Genomic DNA, 18,795 nt, shown 5'->3' with positions numbered 1-18,795 from the left:
TAGATCTATAGATGATAGATAGATTATAGATGTGTCTATCTATAGATGGATGGATTTCACATTTCCCAGTGAAACGCCAACGTGCTGTTTAGCGTCTTCCGGTTTGAGTTGCTTTGTTCTTCCACCAGGGTTCTCGCCAGCACATTTCAGCGTAACGGGCCGTTACACTGTCAGTTTAAAAGATTACGCTGTGATTAGTTCCACTACGCTGTTATTTTGACAGATAACGCCATGTGCGTTTGTTTTTATCTACTGGGTGCCTATCTAGGTTAATTTATGTCTCCCCACCTCAGCCGTACTTTCCTGTCCATTGACCCAAACGTCTAAAATTAAGAGTCGCTTCCAATCTCGGGGTTACAATTAGCATGTCTCGGTTGTTTCCGTGATGCCATGTATGGTGAATAGTGACCTAAATCATGAGCATTTGGAGCATCTGTGTGACGCTCATTGGCTGACATCTGGGCCGGCCGCTCGCGAGATTTAATGAAGGCTATTGCACGTGCGCATAGCAGGGTTCTCAGGACCTGCCGTTACGCTGTAAAAAAATCCTGGTGAGGACCCTGTCCACTTTCCATTTGTTCTACGGTAAGTCTAAACTGCCCCAAATGCGTTGCCAGAGACGTTTCAGGGATTTAGAGTCATTCTACCCTACGGATGGGTTAAAATTTCTAATCTGACAAACCATGATGATGGATTAATCCGTGTTAACATGTTATTTTTGACAGCGCTAATTTATACTACAACAAAAACTAATGCACATTTCAGTTGAGTCTGTGCTTCTCGGATTTTAATTTGCATCTTGTTCATTCCACAGGAGTTTTAACAGTAAGTAGTCACTAATTTTTAATGAAAATAGAGTGCTGCTGTCAGATAAATGCACTGTTCAGCTGTTGAAACACCGTCACAACAACCAGCTGAACATGAGTGTAAATGTGCCTTATTAGTATTTCACTACACATAGATGGATATAATCATGATGTGTTAATTAAAATTTATTCCAGATATCAGCCTAATGTCCCTCAATGAGCCTTCTTTGCAACTGACCACAAATGCAAACGATGCTGCTGTTCCTGCATCGGCTCGCGTTGAGACGGAGTGCCTCAATTACAGAACGAAGAGAGCAGAGATAATTAGAAGTGTTCTGAGGATCTCGGTGGCTGGCTTTTGTAATTCAGAAATCATGGTGGAGTGGGGTGGCTCGGCATGTTAATGGAGCCGCTCTACTTTCTGCTACAGGAACAATCAATCTGGCTCCTCGTCAGTGTTTTCACATCGGGTCTTCCTTCCACTCCGGCTGCTGTGTGAGCGTTGATTCATCCTCTTCATCCTGCTGTTGCCTCAGTTTGGTTATTTATTTGTACTCCTGGGTGGATCTAATTCCCATTTGGTCACCAGTATTTAGGCTCCACAGCGCTGATTGTGTTTCCTTTCTGCAGATATTGGGGAGTGACATCGAGGCCGTGCACACAGTGAATTTATTTCTAAAAGTATTTCACGAGGACTTTGTGACAGGCAGAGAAATGTCATTTACTGGGGCGAGCGTTTCCATTATCAGATGACAGTAAACACACTTGATGAAGCTTTGATTCATGTGAGGCGAATGTTTGTTTACTTCTGAGAGTTCAGCTCCAGTATTTATCTCCGTGTGAGAGACTTCATCTGGCAGCTGCTGCAAGTCTTTATTCTCTCTTTTAATCTGTTGATATCACTATCAGAGGAGGAGTAACTTTTTATGAGTTTGCTTCACTTAAAGTGGTTTTAGCCGGCAGCTTTTCTACTGCTGGGCTGTTTTGTTTAAGAATACAGCAGGGATGTTAAATTCATCTTAGTCCAAGCTCCACATTTAGTAAAACCACAGTATAATAACTAGTAAATAACCACAACTCCACGTTTTTCCTTTTAGTGCAAGAAAGCTCACATTTCAGGAGTTATCTTTCTACACAACATCATGAACAACCTGAAATTTATAAAGAAAAATAAGTTCAATTCATCCACATTCATCCTCAGTTTATCATTTCCACATTACAACTTCCAGATCACAGAGTGTCTACAAAGGAACACAACATTTAGTCACCTGGAACTGAACCATGGAGTTTTTAAATTATGGTCAGTATGGGGGGGGGGGGGGGGGGGAGACAAAATACAAACAAAACAAGTAAAAATATTCCAAAAATGAGACACAAAAGAACAATCTCGTATTTTACTTTATGATCCAAACAACTTGTCATGGTCTAGAAATGATTTTAAATTTATAGTTTTACTAATTTACAATCTGCAGTTAATGTCTTCTCTGTAATTTTTCCACTTTGAGGACCGGATTGGACCCTCTGGAGGACCACTTTTGGCCCACGGGCCTCATGTTGGACACCTCTAGTTTTTGTTTTTTTTTGGCCTTTCGGCTTTATTTGATAGGAGAGATGGCGAGAGACAGGAAATGGGGAGAAGAGTTGGGGGAAGACATGCAGCAAAGGGCCACGAGCGGGAATCGAACCCGGGCCGCTGCGTCGGAGACCAACCCTTATCCATGGTTCACCTGCGTAACCCATTGAGCTATACAGCGCCCCGGACACCTCTAGTTTACAGTATAATTGCGTTTGCTTGCAGCAGCTCTCTGTAGCCTTCAGCTGAGTTTGTTGGCAGTTACTGTTTCCTCACTATTAGACTTTTCAAGATGTCATCCAGCTCCATCCTCTAAACTTCCTCATTAATGCAACGATCTGCAATTAAGCAAACAGATTTCTGCAATAACAGTACATTGTTATAATGATGTTTAGTTAGTGGTGCTGCACAGACAATTCCACTGATTTAAAAAGTTTGCACAGTTGCAAACATTGATTGGACGCTTAATGTCAGTCTCCAAACTGTGACAGATTCCTGCCGCTAACGGGCAGGATGGGATGTTTTCCACTGATTTCAGATGGAACACGTGCACACAATTTACATGAACCAAAGTCGTTTTGTTTGTCAGAATGGCTGTACTTTTAAAACCGGCTAGCAGTTGGAGTACCACATTTTTTAGAGACTTGTTAGTTAAATGAAATCACCGTATTTTACTCACATATTGGCAAATAATGGATGTAATTAATTAACATGTGATGTCATCATATTAAACATCCACTCAGTATATTGACACCATACACATGTAAGTTTATGCGCTATTAATGGAAGAAAAGGCTGAAAATATGCATGATTTGAGCTGCTGAAGAACGCATCATGAATTTGTTTGAAGGCTGGGTCAATCTATAACTGAGTGACTTTTGAACTTCATGGGATATATCTGCATATATCTTTATTAAAAGTAGAAAAAAAGTTTATGTTCTTTATGATCATGTCTTTACAAATTCCATAATTATTACCTCCGCAAAGGAGGTTATGTGACACCCGGCGTTTGTGTGTCCGTCCGTCTGTTAGCAAGATAACTCAAAAACGCCTGGGCAGATTCACATGAAATTTTGAGGGGATGTAGACTATGGTAAGAGGAAGAGCTGATTTAATTTTGGTGGCAATCCGGAAAGGATCCTGGATTCTGGATCACTTTGAATTTTTAGTATGTTTTAGTATGTGGTATGTGCGTTAGTATGTGGGTTTCCTGGTTTCCTCTATCCTTGGTGGAGGTCTGCACTCTGAGTGCTTTTCTAGTTTATTTTGGAAACAATCACTTATTAATATAAAATGACTGGATATCACTAAAATGTCAACTAAATAACGTCTGAATTTAACACCAACTACCTTCTAATGAGCTAAACAATAATAAAATGAGTTGATTCAGGAATAATTTGGATTGTGTTCTTTTATTAAGCTGAGATGATCATGACAGACATTTATTTTTTTGTAGTATATCCAGTGTTATATGTAAAATAACAAATTGTACTGTGGTCATTTTGTGCCATTTTCAGTGCTTTGTGACAATTTTGGGTGTTTTCTGGTTATTTTGTAGATATTTTGTGCGTGTCTGGTCATTTTATGTGATAATAATTATCTGACTTATTGAGTCATTTTCTGTTTTCTGTGGTCATTTTGTGTCTTTTTGTGATTGTTTTCTGTGTCTTTGTGCTCATTCTGTTTCTTTTTTGGTCATTTTCGGACTGTTTTTGGGCATTTTGTAGTCGTTTTCAGTCAGTTTGTGGTCGTTTTACGTCTAATATTGAGGAGAATCTTTCTCTAAAATACCATGTGGTGTTTGGTTTTAGGCGGCCATGTTGGTTTTAGGCCTGAAAACAGCAAAAATATCGACTATGGTACAAAAAGTCACACAATTATATACTGACCCTGTTAGTGTTCTAGTTTAGATCAGAAGGCGTCTGTTTGGGTCTCAAAGAGGTGAATATTTTTACCTGAAGGTGTACTGGAAGCTCCAACCACTTGCTAAAATTGATGCTGTGTCAAGATGTCCATTACTACCTGCATCTCCAGGATTCGTCTTTATCACATCATAAAATAGATTTTTGTGAGACTGCTCATTTCTGCGTTTTTTTCCCCTCTGTGAAAAACAAAAGTATAAAAACGATGATGTGATTTTTGCTGCAAACAGACACCGTTGCTCCCTTACATGTGAAGAGAATGATTTATGATTTATAGGACGAGCGTCTCTGCAGCACCACCATGCTTCATCTACAACGGTACCTTTATAAAGAACTGCAGCTCCTGTGATCTGAACAGTGTACATGTCTGTGTTGCAAATTCAGTTATCACATTAATTATTCATCCTCATTAGAACCTGCTATGATAAGGATACACAGTCATCTGTTGTGTCTCCAGCTCTCTAATTTGAACCTGTATCTGTTCCTGTGTGTTCTGCCCTTTAGTCTACCTTGTTTTTCACACCAGCAGCAGCTTTTCAGAGCCTCACTGCAGCGTTCATAAATCTGGAAGTGCTGCCGTTGCATTCTGTAAACAGTAATATTCCTGCTCTGACAGGGTGAGGTGCTGAGAGGGAGTAATGTCAAGAGGACAGCTTCCTGATGCCTGTAGCCTTTTCTGTGAACAACCGTTCTGAATGTCAGCACAGTCGCTCATGTAATAGATGTATTTATTTAATACAGCAACAGGAAACACTGTCAGCCCGGTTTAACCCTTTCTGAACTACCATCAAATCAAATGAGGTGAAAACCCTTCAGGTGCTGGTGGTTTTATCCTGTAAACAGCGCTGTCTGATTGGTCCACCTTAGTGTGGACTCAGCGACCATGTGACAGCGATGTGAGCCGCTGAAGGTTCTGTTCCTTCATCTGACGCTATTCACTGCAAAACTAGGATGGAGGATGATAGCAGCTGGAGGCAGCGTTGTGTCAGAGCTTCATCTTCTGCTGCATCACTCCACAGCTCCGTTATTAAGACCTAATCAGCCACGACCTGCACATTTCACACTGCTCTGTTGGAGCTGTTGGTTTGAGTCCTCCAAGAAACTTAGAAAGCTGCAGAAGGAGCTTCTTTTTTTTTTTTTTGCAATAAAGCAGCAGTGTCAGTCATTTTAGTCCAGGTTCCACATTCAGGGCCGGACCAGTAAAATCACAGCATAATAACCTAGAAATAACCACAACTCCACGTTTTTAATTTGTTTTAGTGCAAAAATGTTCACATTTAAGGAATTATCTTTCTACAAAACATCATGAACAACCTGAAATTTCTCAAGAAAATAAGTTCAGTTTCATCAGCATTCATCCTCAGTTTATCATTTCCACATTACAACTTCCAGATCACAGAGTGTCTACAAAGGAACACAACATTTAGTCACCTGGAACTGAACCACAGAGGATTTTACTGCATGATCAAAATGAGAAAAGAACAAAAACCGCACAAAATATTACAAAAACGAGACACAAAATGACAAAAAAAACAGACAAAACAACTAAAATGAGACAAATGACATGAAACAAAACAAAAAATTGACAAACGTTACAAAGCGACAAAAAATGGACAAACGACAAAAATGAGACAAAAAAGAGAAACAAAATGACGAGAACACAAACGAGACAAAAAGGAAACAAAACGGCAACATGAGACAGAAGTCAGACAAAAAACCAACAACACAAGACAAAATATGCCAAAAATGAGACGCAATATGATGAAAACAAGACACAATACAAAAAAAGACAAAAAAGTTACAGAGCGACAAAAAATGGACAACGCAAACGAGACAAATGCGACGAAAGCAAGAAACAAAAGACTAAAAAGGAGACAAATGATACACAAAACTAATAACACAAAACAGAATGACAAAAAGTTAAAGTCATTTTTCCACTTTGAGGGCCGGATTGGACCCTCTGGAGGACCACTTTTGGCCCACGGGCCTCATGTTGGACACCCCTAGTATAAAGAGTTTAAATGAGTGTATAAATTGAATCTCCGTCGTACCATCGTCCTCCTGTCTCTGCTGAGGACAGGGCTTCTGCTGGTGGACATATTTCATGATAGAGATGCTGGCTGACCCACGCCCTGATTCCCATCACCTGATTGGTCGGCTCCATTTCTGTTCTATAATCAGCTCAAGCACACAATCCAATTACATGGCGGTTACTGTGGGGCCCTCCAGATGGGGGCCCTGCTTTGAACGACCTGCAGACAAAGATGCTGGACTTGGCACATTTTATTTCAAGGTTGTAGTGTTGGTTTTTTTTTATTGTCACGGTTGTTTTTTAATCTGCTAACTGCTCATCGCATTGTGTCAGAGTGATTTGTATTCAGAGGACTCACCTGTAAGTGTTTTAATTTGGTGAGTGCACAAAGATCTGGTTCCAAAACAGCTGCTTAAGGTCAGTAGAAGAAGATGAACACTGAGGATGTACCTGGAACGACACAAACAAAAATACAAAACTACACACAGTAAATAATAAGTGACAAGTCATGGAAAAATACACTTCAAACAGGTTAGCTGTGTGACAAAACAAATGTCAACAACTTCCACCGTTCATAAGACAATGAAAGGATGGAATTGGTATCATTCAGGGGTGTCCAACATGAGGCCCGTGGGCCAAAAGTGGTCCTCCAGAGGGTCCAATCCGGCCCTCAAAGTGTAAAAATTACAGAGAAGACATTAACTGTAGATTGTAAATTAGTTAAACTATAAATTTAAAATCATTTCTAGAAAATGACAAGTTGTTTGGATCATGAAGTAAAATACCAGATTGTTGTTTCGTCTTATTTTTTGTAAAAATTTTGTCTTGATTTTGTTGTTTTTGTGAGATTATTGTCATTTGTCTCATGTTTATATTGTTTTATTTCAGTTTTGTCATTTTTTTTCCTTTTTTGCCTCACATTTTTTTGTCTTATTTTTGTCATTTTGTGTTTTGCTTTATTCATTGTTTTATTTCTCCCTTTTGCAATTTTTTGTTTCATTTTTGTGAATTTTTTTGTGGTTTTGTCTCATTTTTGTCATATTGCATCTCATTTTTGTGTTTTTTTTGTCTTTATTTTTGTCAGATGTTTGTCGTTTGTCTCATGTTTTTTGTTGTTTTGTGTTTCCTTTTTGTCTCTCGTGCATTTTGTCTTATTTTTTTGTCATTTTTGTTTCGCTTTATTTGTTGTTTTGTGTGTTTACTTTTTTAGTCATTTCGTTTCTCCCTTTTGATATTATTTTTATCTAATTCTTTGTCTTTTTGTTTTGTTTTTTTGTCGTTTTGTCTCGTTTTTGTCATACTTTGTCTTGTTTTTGTTGCTTTTTTGTCTGACTTTTATCATGTTGATCCTCCAGTAAAATCCTCTGTGGTTCCGTTCCAGGTGACTAAATGTTGTGTTCCTTTGTAGACACTCTGTGATCTGGAAGTTGTAATGAGGAAATGATAAACTGAGGATGAATGTTGATGAAACTTAATTTCAGTTTGTTCATAATGTTTTGTAGAAAGATAATTCCTTCAATGTGAACATTTTCAGACTGAACTTTTTTGCTCTAAAACAAAGGAACCACTAGGGGTTGTGGTTATTTGTAGGTTATCATGCTGTGGTTTTACTGGTCTGGCCCTGAAGGTAGAACCTGAACTCGAATGACTTTGACACTCCTGGTATAATGGTTTGTTGTGTTGTTGTTTGAGGTGTGTGTGAGGTGTTGGCCCAGCACCAATGCTCCTGGATATCCCTGTTAAACCAGTCTGTGCTGGTTTCATGCACTGGGTCGCCTCTTGGCTTGTCTTTGACATTGTGGAGGAGCTAAACTCGACTTTTCCTGCATCTCTTCGGCTCTGTTTACCTTTGGAGAAGCATCTTTCAGGCCTTAATCAGATGTGGAGCCCTGGGAGCAGAGATGAGGTGATAATCATTATGACTGTACCTCAATAAAGAATAAAACTATTATAGCATAGTGTAAGCTTTGCAATTTTAATTATCCCAGAGACCACAACAAACAACCGGCTGCGCCTCGTGGCTGCTGGTATGTGTTTATCTATCGCTACCAAAGCAGTGCTTAGAAATGTTCTGGAGATCTCAGTTATCGTTGTGATAATAACACACACACACAGAGGCCAAGATAAACCCAGCTGGGAAACCTTCATGTCCACACACGCCTAATCTGAGGGAATATCTTACAGAGAAGTTATTTTTCTGTCTGTGCAGCTCAAACGGTAATTACCGTAGGTGCTCTGCGTTCTGATTGAACCGTCTGTTATCCATCACAAGCTGTGGAAGAAAACACGTCTGTTTAATGAACTTCATGTGTTTTTAGAGAAATGCCCTCAAGAGTGGGTTGACTTGTCGTATTTCCCATCATGTGTGTTATTTTCCACCTTCTTTGGATCTACACCTCAGTGTGTCACATTTAGAAAATAAGTAAAAATGGAAAATGAGCCCCGAGTTTCAGTTTTTATTGTCTGCATAGATCAGGAGAGTCAAACTCATCTTAGTTCAGGTTCTCATTCAGTCCAGTTTGACCTCCAGTAAAGCCACAGCATGATAACCTAAAAATAACCACAACTCCTGATGCTTCCTTTGTTTTAGTGCAAACATGTTCACATTTAAGGAATTATCTTTTTAAAAACATCATGAACAACCTGAAATTTATTCAGAAAAATTAGTTCAATTTGAAGACAAAAACACGAGAAACAAAATGACAAAAAATGAGACAAAAGACACAAAACGGAACTAAAAAAGAGAAAAAAACTTTGACAAAAAGTTCCAAAGTCACAATAAAATGGACAAAGGACAAAAATTAAACAAAAAAAATGACAAAAGCAAGAAACAAAAGGACGGAAAAAAACTGACAATACAAGCAAGACATGAAAAAATCACACAAACGACAAAACAGTCCACAAAAAACCACGAAGAAAGCAAAATGTAAAATGACAAAAATGAGACAAAAAGTTACAAAGCGACAACAAAATGGACAAACGACAAAAATGAGACAAAACGACAAAACCGAGAAAAACGACACAAATATCAAACGAAACAACGAATACAGCAAAACACAAAATGACAAAAGCATGAGACTAATGAGAAAAGTCAGACAAAAAAACATGACAAAATATTACAACAACGAGACAAAAAAAAATGAACAATCCAGTATTTTACTTTCTGATCCAAACAACTTGTCATGGTCTAGAAATTATTATAAATTTATAGTTTTACTAATTTACAATCTGCAGTTAATGTCTTCTCTGTAATTTTTCCACTCTGAGGACCGGATTGGACCCTCTGGAGGACCACTTTTGGACCACGGGCCTCATGTTGGACCACCTACTGTAAATAGTGTAAGCTCCCTGATTTAGTTGTCTTCTGAACTAAACCAACCAGAAATCTGGATCTCTCGTGTATTTTTCTGCACTTTGAAGGCAGAATCGCCCTTCGTGGCCTCTGATAGCTGAATGAAACTGGATCTGTGAGAAAGGGAAAAAGAAAAGGACAAGCTCTCTGGGAGTTGCTCAGCCTGCATGCCTTTCTCTCCATGGGACACTCGCTGGGACATTTCCTCAGCGGAGCTCTTTGAAAGGGTTTCCAGCTCAGGGCAGTACAGTGGGTCAAATGCAGATAGAGTTACAAGCTCTCTTTGTGGAGGTGTTGGACAAATTAGACCCGCAACTGTTTACCCAGTCACACAGGGACAGCTGCATGTCCCCGCCCTCCAAACCTGTCCCCCTGTTGGTCCTCTGGGAGCCATCTGTGAGGACCAAGCAGCGACCAGATGATGGTTTTAGGTCTTTATCTGCTGTAACTTCTGTAAACCAGCTGCAGCTCTGGACTCTTCTGAGAGCTGAGAGACGGTAGATGATAAAACTGGATAAAACAATAAACTGTCAGGAGTAGATCAGGGCTGTCCAACATGAGGCCCGTGGTCCAAAAGTGGTCCTCCAGAGGGTCCAATCCGGCCCTCAAAGTGGAAAAATTCCAGAGAAGACATTAACTGCAGATTGTAAATTAGTAAAACTATCAATTTAAAATCATTTCTAGACCATGACAAGTTGTTTGGATCAGAAAATAAAATACTAGATTGTTCTTTGTTCTTTTGTCGTTGTGTGTCATTTTTGCAATATTTTGTCTTTTTTTAGTTGTTTTTTTATCTGACTTTTCGTTTTGCGTTTAGTTTTTGTAATATTTTGTCTTTTTTGTCTTTTTTTTGTCTGATTTGTCGTTTTGCGTTTACTTTTTGTCTTGCTTCTTTTTTGTCTTATTTTTTGTCACTTTGTGTTTTGCTTTATTCATTGTTTTAAGCATTGTTTGTGTCATTTATTTTCTAGTCGTTTTATTTCTCGCTTTTGTCATTTTTTTGTCACATTTCTTTGTCTCGTTTTTGTCATTTGTCCATTTTTTGTTTCTTTGTAATTTTATTTCTCGCTTTTGTTGTTTTTGTGTCGTTTTTGTCATATTGCGTCTCATTTTTGGAACATTTTGTCTTGTTTTTGTCTGACTTTTGTCATATCGATCATGCAGTAAAACCCTCTGTGGTTCAGTTCCAGATGACTAAATGTTGTGTTCCTTTGTAGACACTCTGTGATCTGGAAGTTGTAATGTGGAAATGACAAACTGAGGATGAATGTTGATGAAACTGAATTTATTTTTCTTCAGAACTCTCAGGTTGTTCATGGTGTTTTATAGAAAGATAATTCCTTGAATGTGAACATCTTTGCTCTAAAACAAAGGAGCCGTTAGGAGTTGTGGTTATTTATCGGTTATTATACTTTAGTGAATGTGGAATCTGAACTAGAATCAGTTTGACTCTTCTGAGTTAGAAGTTGTTTTTATTTCCTGAGGAAGATGAAACTGAGTCTGCTGGATAAATTGGTGTAAAAACCATTTCTGTAAGCTTTTCCGTTATAGAAAGATTAATTTAATTGTGCTGCTAATGATGCAGGAAACGCACCGATATCTCCGTTCTGTCTCTGGATGCTGCCGTTGTTACCGGGGAAGCTGTAGGATTTGACGAGATAAGCCCATCAGGATGAAGCATATTTACACACAGCTAAAAGTCTGAGGATTTGAAGTGAATCTGTTATACTATCAGAGTTTAACATCTCTGCCAATCTGTGAACGTATACGGCTGAAAATACAACAAGTAGAAGCTGAATATTTTAACATTTTTCCGACAAATTACAAATGATTTTATTGAAATTCAGTTTGTTTATGTGATTATCTGTCTGAAGAAAAGTGTGTGGGACGTTCACTCGTTTAATTTCGGCTACATTCCTTTTGTTTTTGCCTGTGGTTTCCAATCAGAGATCCAGTTGGAACTAAACAAACTGCATTATGATGTGTGAATACTGATGCGGGAATCTGCAGATATCCACCAGAAAAATGTGAGATTCATTACTTCAGCTGCAGAGCATGAACCACACAGAAACGCGCTGCGACTGCTAATCCAAAAATAAGAATTTCCACAGACAATTTTGTTAAAAGGATCTCTGGAGGGCTCCGCTCTGTATTCTCTGGCTGTGTTTTGTTAGTCGAGTCTCTGCAGCACAAAGAGAATCACCAGAATTCGTGCCTGTTTGGAGCAGTATTGATCTCATCGCCCTCGCCGCCTCTCCAAAGTCTTTGTGCTCAGGCTTGCTTATCCTTCACATTCTTTCTATCGTGGGGAGATGAGAGCTGCAGATGTAAGTGTTAATTATTTGCTTACATGTAGGGAGTTCTAAGGGGACTCTCAGAAATCTCCTGGCGCTGGTTTATCCTCGGATTCACCGCTGGCCGGCTTCTCATGCCGGTTTATTTACAGCTTCAGAGGGGTTGCAAGTGCTTTATTTGAGAATTTACATATCTATAATGTGCACTTTATGCCTTTTTATTCCAACAGATAGGATTACTGAGAGGTTGTGATGCAAGATTTGATCATGTTTCGCTGGTATTTTAGTTTATTGAGACCAAGGGTGTCAAATTCATCTTAGTTCAGGTTCCACATTCAGGACGAACCAGTAAAACCACAGCATGATAACCTATAAATAACCACAACGCCACATTTTTCATGTTAGTGCCAAAAACTACGTTCTGAAAATGTTCACATTTAAGGAATTATCTTTCCACAAAACATCACCAACAACCTGAAATTTCTCAAGAAAATAAGTTCAGTTTCATCCACATTCATCCTCAGTTTATCATTTCCACATTACAACTTCCAGATCAGAGTGTCTACAAAGGAACACAACATTTAGTCACCTGGACCTGAACCATGGAGGATTTTACTGCATGATCAATGTGACAAAAGTCAGACAAAAACGAGACAAAATATTACAAAAATGAGATGCAATACGATGAAAATGAGTAACAAATGACAAAAAATTAGACAAAAAAGTTACAAAGCGACAAAAACTGGACAAATGACGCAAATGATAGACAAAACAATGAATACAGTGAAACACAAAATGACAAAAATAAGAAAAAACACAAGCGAGACAAAAAGGAAACACAAAACGACTAAAATTGAACAAAAACAAAGAAAAAAAGACAAAGTATTACAAAAACGAGACACAAAATGACAAAAATGAAACAAACGACACGAAACAAAACAAAAAATCCACCACAAATATGACAAAGTTACAAAGCAACAACAAAATGGACCAGTGACAAAAATGAGCCAAAAATGACAAAAGCGAGAAACAGGACAAGAAGAAAGGAGACAAATGATACACAAAATGACAAGAATGCAACAAACAAGTCAAACAAGACAAAACGGCAAAAAGTCAGACAAACAAAACAAAATATTACAAAAATGAGACAAAAGAACAATCTAGCATTTTACTTTCTGATCCAAACAACTTGTCATGGTCTAGAAATGATTTTAAATTTATAGTTTTACTAATTTACAATCTGCAGTTAATGTCTTCTCTGGAATTTTTCCACTTTGAGGGCCGGATTGGACCCTCTGGAGGACCACTTTTGGACCACGGGCCTCATGTTGGACACCCCTGCTGTAGATAGCGAGCCAAGTTTCTCATTCCTCACACTGGAATAGCGTTGTGTGGGTCGGTCTCCAAGGCTGTATACAAACAGTGTTTATTTCATGCTGAATGCTCTGACTGTGGACCATCAGGAGATCATCAGTGAAGATGACAGAAGATGTGTTGGATTAAAATTACATCCTCCACCTTCCATGCTGTTAGCAGCAGCGGCATATAAGAAAATGAACTGGTGTAAGTGCAGGAAGCTGTTTAACGCTGTGTGGCTGCTAATATACGGAGCACAATAAGCTGAGACGAGCACTAAAGAGCACTAATGGAGCTAACGCTGCTGCACGTTGTATTTAAATAGCAGGAGGGATTCACAAGGATTCAGTGCTTTACAGTAAAGTATTCCACTGCATGATTTCAGTGTAGCAGAGAGCAAATGAAACACTTTAAAGATGTTAAAGCGACCTCTTTTCACAGCCGTCCTCCCACGACTCAAACAGAAAGTTGATGTTCACATTTTCCTGCAGCTCGTTCTCATCGGTCACTGTTGTGTTTTTATGCAGAAAGATGTACAGATTTACATTTAAAATACAAAAGGATCTTCAGTGTTTGCCCAGAATTAGATCCAGCTGCGACGTCAGCAGGAGTGTTGTCTTTATTTGCTGAAAGATATGAAACATGATGACCTCTGGGCCGTGGTTTGTGAGCAAACACAACCAGCTGGTGTTCTCAGGAGACGTACGCCGGTTCATTCATGATGGGTTTTAGCCAGAGGTGTCGAACTCCTCGTACTCCAGGGCCAAATTCAGCCCGGTTTGACCTCCAGTGGACCGGACCAGTAAAACCACAGCATAATGACCGATAAATAACCACAACTAATGGTTCCTTTGTTTGAGTGCAAAAATGTTCACATTTAAGGAATTATGTTTTTACAAAGCATCATGAACAACCTGACATTTTTGAAGACAACTAAGTTCAAATTCAACAATATTTTGCCTCAGTGTCAACAAAAAATTACAAAAAAGGAACAAAATGATAAAAAAAAACAGACAAAAAATACAAGCGAGACAAAAAGGACCCACAAAACGACAAAAAAATGAGACACAATGACAAAAGTCAGGCAAAAAATAGACAAAAACGAGACAAAAAGAACAATCTAGCATTTTACTTTCTGATGCAAACAACTTGTCATGGTCTAGAAATGATTTTAAATTTATAGTTTTACCAATTTACAATCTGCAGTTAACGTCTTCTCTGTAATTTTTCCACTTTGAGGGCCGGATTGGACCCTCTGGAGGACCACTTTTGGACCACGGGCCTCATGTTGGACACCCCTGCAGCAGCTGATTAAAACATTAGAATAGCGTTGCTTTTTAACCGACAAATATTTATCTATTTGTCGGTTAAAAAGCAACTCTATTGTAATGTGAGGAACCATCTATGTGGATTAAAATAATTTGCAGCTTTAAATTCATTCGATATTTTTGTCAGGATTACCGATGTGCTGTTGAGTTGAAAAGCCGCGGCTCCGTAAACCATGCGGGGGAGTGTTTAGGAGTGTTCAGGAGTGTCGAGGCCGGCTACTCGTATTTATCAGCGGTGACACTATCAGCGTTTCCTGGTGAAAGGAGAGCCAATCATTCAGAACAGTGGGGCCACCTTGGCTGTCAAAGCAGGATTTAGGCTACATTTCCCACGGTTGCCATGGCGACTGTGGGAAGTGATTATGAAGAGAGGGTTTCAGAGCGGAGCTGTCACACCAGTGGGTATTACCATAGTGGTTTGCACAGTGATCATCAGAGAGTTACTGGATCGTGATCAAACGTTTCTTTTTGTGGTGTATCCAGTGAAATGCTGCGCTGTGTGATGGAGGAGATGTACCACTGACTTAGGAGATTAACATGTCTTCTTTTCTCATTCCTTTCTAGGACAAAATGTGGTTAAATGGGACAGGAACGAGTAGACCGTGAGGATTCTCTAACCCTAGTCCCCGAGTCCCAGCCGAGTAAGAGGGTGTCGGACCTCACTGAGGCAATCCTGGGCCGTTGGCACTAAAATGTCCCTAAGTGGTGGCACTGCAGGCGGGAAAGGTGTGGACTCTAATGCGGTGGACACTTATGACAGCGGGGATGAGTGGGATATCGGTGTTGGAAATCTGATTATTGACCTTGACGCTGACTTAGAGAAGGACAAACTTGAGATGTCTGGCACCAAGGACGGCATGGCGGCACCACCCAGTGCAGTGGCAGCGTTGCCCGACAACATCCGGTTCGTTAGTCCAGTGTCTGGCTCTCAAGGCAAGGAGAGCAAATCCAAATACAAGCGCAGCAAGAACTCTAAAGACAATAGTAGCAAAGCTTCAGCTGGAGATGGGGGCAAAAAAGAAACCACAGGACGGACTCAAGGCGAGCCGACGGGCACGGCAGCGAGCGCAGCGGCTGCCGGCAACAATTCCACCTCTGGGAAGAACATGGAGAAAGGGGGCAAAGCCTCCAGAGGTGTTCTCAGTGGGAAAAAGGAGAAGGAAGGGGCGAGTGGGAAAAGTAAGAAGGACAAAACAGACGGAGCCCCGGTGGTGGCGATAGGTGTCGCAGAGAAGGATGTCGTGTCTCAGGCCCAAGTCGCTCTGGGGAATAGTCGTAACGCGTCCTTTGAGAACACACAATCAACAGACTTGGCTGAAGCCAATCAAATGGGGAATATTGCACTTGAACCTGTTGGGATAGTACCAGCACTGACGGCGAAAGCTGAACCCGAGGACGTGGAGAATGGTAGCACTGAATGCAAGACGTTAAAGAAGGTCAAGAACGAGAAGGTACGTTTTTAGTTTCCACTCTTTTTGCTGTTGTGTTGGTTTGTGTGATGCTGTGTTACAGGTTTTTACACTTTGAGGGCCGGATTGGATCCTCTGCTGGACCACTTTTGGCCCTCGGGCCTCATGTTGGACACCCCTGCAAAAGTCAATTAAAGCATGAGAATAGTGTTGCTTTTTAACCTACAACTAAGTCAGGAAAAGATGGTAAAAACCATCTTTTGGTGTTTTTTACCATCTTTTCCTGACTTTTTTGTTGGTTAAAAAGCAACGCTATTCTCCAGTGAGAAACGACCATCTATGTTGATTAAAACAGTTTGCAGCTTTAAATTCATTCAATATTTTATCAAAAAGCAAGTTAATTTGTTCACCAATCTCTTAGAACAAACCTACCCGCCTGCAAACATTGTTCTGTATGCTAACGAGCAGGAAAACCATCTAGTGTTTGTTAAACTGTGTCCTAAGCTCCTTCCGAACAAGCAGAGCTGTTAAATCATGTCAGCAACAAGAGTAGTCACCTATCGCTTTCTATTTCAGAAACAAATCTGTCTTTCATCAGTTTAATGATCATGGCATGAATTACTCCAATAAACCGAACACTGTAGGCGTCTGGAGTCGTGCTTGTGATCGCCTGTTGCTGCTCCAAGCCGGCCTGGAGATGCTCTGCGTTCCCTGAAGCCGTCTGTCATGTGATGCATAAAAAGACCGACTGCTGTTTTCTCTTTTATTACCACACATGAATAAGGGGACCCCGGACAAATACGACGCTGAGACCGGCTACAGGAAACGACCCACACAGTGCCGCCCTTCTTCTCCCTTCGTGACAGCAGAGGCTACATCCGTTAAAAAGGAGCCATAATTGTATTTTAAAAATTTCTTATGCGGTTCAAATGACATTCTTACCAACCAACATCAGCTGCAGTTAACCAGAGTGTGTTTCTGTACTTCACATGAGTCAGGCTGGAATATATTAGACCAAAAATGTCAAGCTCATTCCAGTCCAGGTTCAACATTCAGCCTCAGTTTATCATTTCCACATTACAGCTTCCAGATCAGAGTGACTACAAAGAAACACAACGTTTAGTCATCTTGAGCTGAACCAGAGAGAAGTATATACATATAAAAGCATGAGACAAAATATTACACACAAAAAACAAAAAAGAGACAAAAAAGTTGCAAAGCGATAAAAAATAAACAAATGACTAAAATGAGACAAAAAATAAAGCAAAACAAAGCGACAAAAAGGTGAGAAACGACAAAAGACAAAAACCAACAAAATAAAGACAAAATATTACATAATTGAGACACAAAATGACAAAATGAGACATAAAATGACGAAAAAAAATGAGACACAAAATTACGAAAAAAAATGAGACAAAATGACAAACGAGACACAAAATTACGAAAAAAATGAGACACAAAATGACAAATGAGACACAAAATGAGAAAAACGACACGAAAAAACGAGACAAAAAGTTACAAAGCGATAAAAAAATAAACAAATTATTAAAATGAGACAAAAAATAAAGCAAAACAAAGCGACAAAAGAAGACAAAAATCAACAAAATAAAGACAAAATATTACAAAAATGAGACACAAAACGACAAAAGAACAATCTAGTATTTTACTTTCTGATCCACGCAACTTGTCATGGTCTAGAAATGATTTTAAATTTATAGTTTTACTAATTTACAATCTGCAGTTAATGTCTTCTCTGTAATTTTTCCACTTTGAGGACCGGATTGGACCCTCTGGAGGACCACTTTTGGACCACGGGCCTCATGTTGGACACCCCTGTAATTGTTTTAGTGCACAAATGTTCACATTTAAGGAATTATCTTTTTACAAAACATCATGAACAACCTGAAATTTATGGAGACAAATGAGTTCAATTTCAACAATATTTTGCCTCAGTGTCAACAAAAAATGACAAAAAAAGGAACAAAATGACAAAAACAGACAAAAAATACAAGTGAGACAAAAAGGAACCACAAAACGACAAAAAAATGAGACACAATGACAAAAGTCAGACAAAAAAAATAGACAAAAACGAGACAAAAAGAACAACCTAGCATTTTACATTCTGATCCAAACAACTTGTCATGGTCTAGAAATGATTTTAAATTTATAGTTTTACTAATTTACAATCTGCAGTTAATGTCTTCTCTGTAATTTTTCCACTTTGAGGGCCGGATTGGACCCTCTGGAGGACCACTTTTGGCCCACGGGCCTCATGTTGGACACCCCTGTAATAGACACTGTCAGCTGTGTACATCACATTATGCCTGTGAAGTTAAGTAAATGTCAAATCGTGTTCCACGTTTTTTTTTCCTCCACATAATTTCTGTGCTGACATTGTCGCACCAGAACGATCTACAGATGGTGTAGCTCTTCACTTATCTTGTTGGCTCAGAGCAGATCTGTCGCTGTGTCTATTGTGTGCAGCCTTTTCATGCTCCTGCTCTGTAAAAGACGGCAGAGCAGGGAGGTGCTGAGGACTGTTTTTGTCTGTCATCGTGTTCCATTCTTAATCCCAAAGCCCCGGCGATGCCTGGTGGAGCTGTGGGGGATGGAGCTGCTGCAGAGCACGCCTTCCTCGTTTTTCCTGCTGCTCTGGAAGTGGCATGGGGGAAGGGCTGCGAGGAAGCCTGTTTGATTCCTTAAATCCAGGACACCCAGTCAGG

General features: G+C 39.6%; 1 protein-coding gene across 2 annotated transcripts in view; it reads left to right on the top strand.

Moving 5' to 3' along the window:
- LOC110956562 (zinc finger protein 609) overlaps positions 1-18,795 on the top strand; it is a 116,097-nt gene that overhangs the window by 23,604 nt on the left and 73,698 nt on the right. For both annotated transcript variants that reach the window (XM_022202147.2, XM_022202146.2), the window contains exon 2: positions 15,228-16,114. In XM_022202147.2, coding sequence (XP_022057839.1) covers positions 15,356-16,114 — 759 coding nt within the window. In that variant the 5' untranslated portion in view covers positions 15,228-15,355. The remainder of the gene's footprint in view (positions 1-15,227; positions 16,115-18,795) is intronic.

Source organism: Acanthochromis polyacanthus, chromosome 2 (assembly GCF_021347895.1).
Source record: "Acanthochromis polyacanthus isolate Apoly-LR-REF ecotype Palm Island chromosome 2, KAUST_Apoly_ChrSc, whole genome shotgun sequence".
NCBI lineage: Eukaryota > Metazoa > Chordata > Actinopteri > Pomacentridae > Acanthochromis > Acanthochromis polyacanthus.
This window is presented reverse-complemented; position numbering and strand designations above follow the sequence as displayed.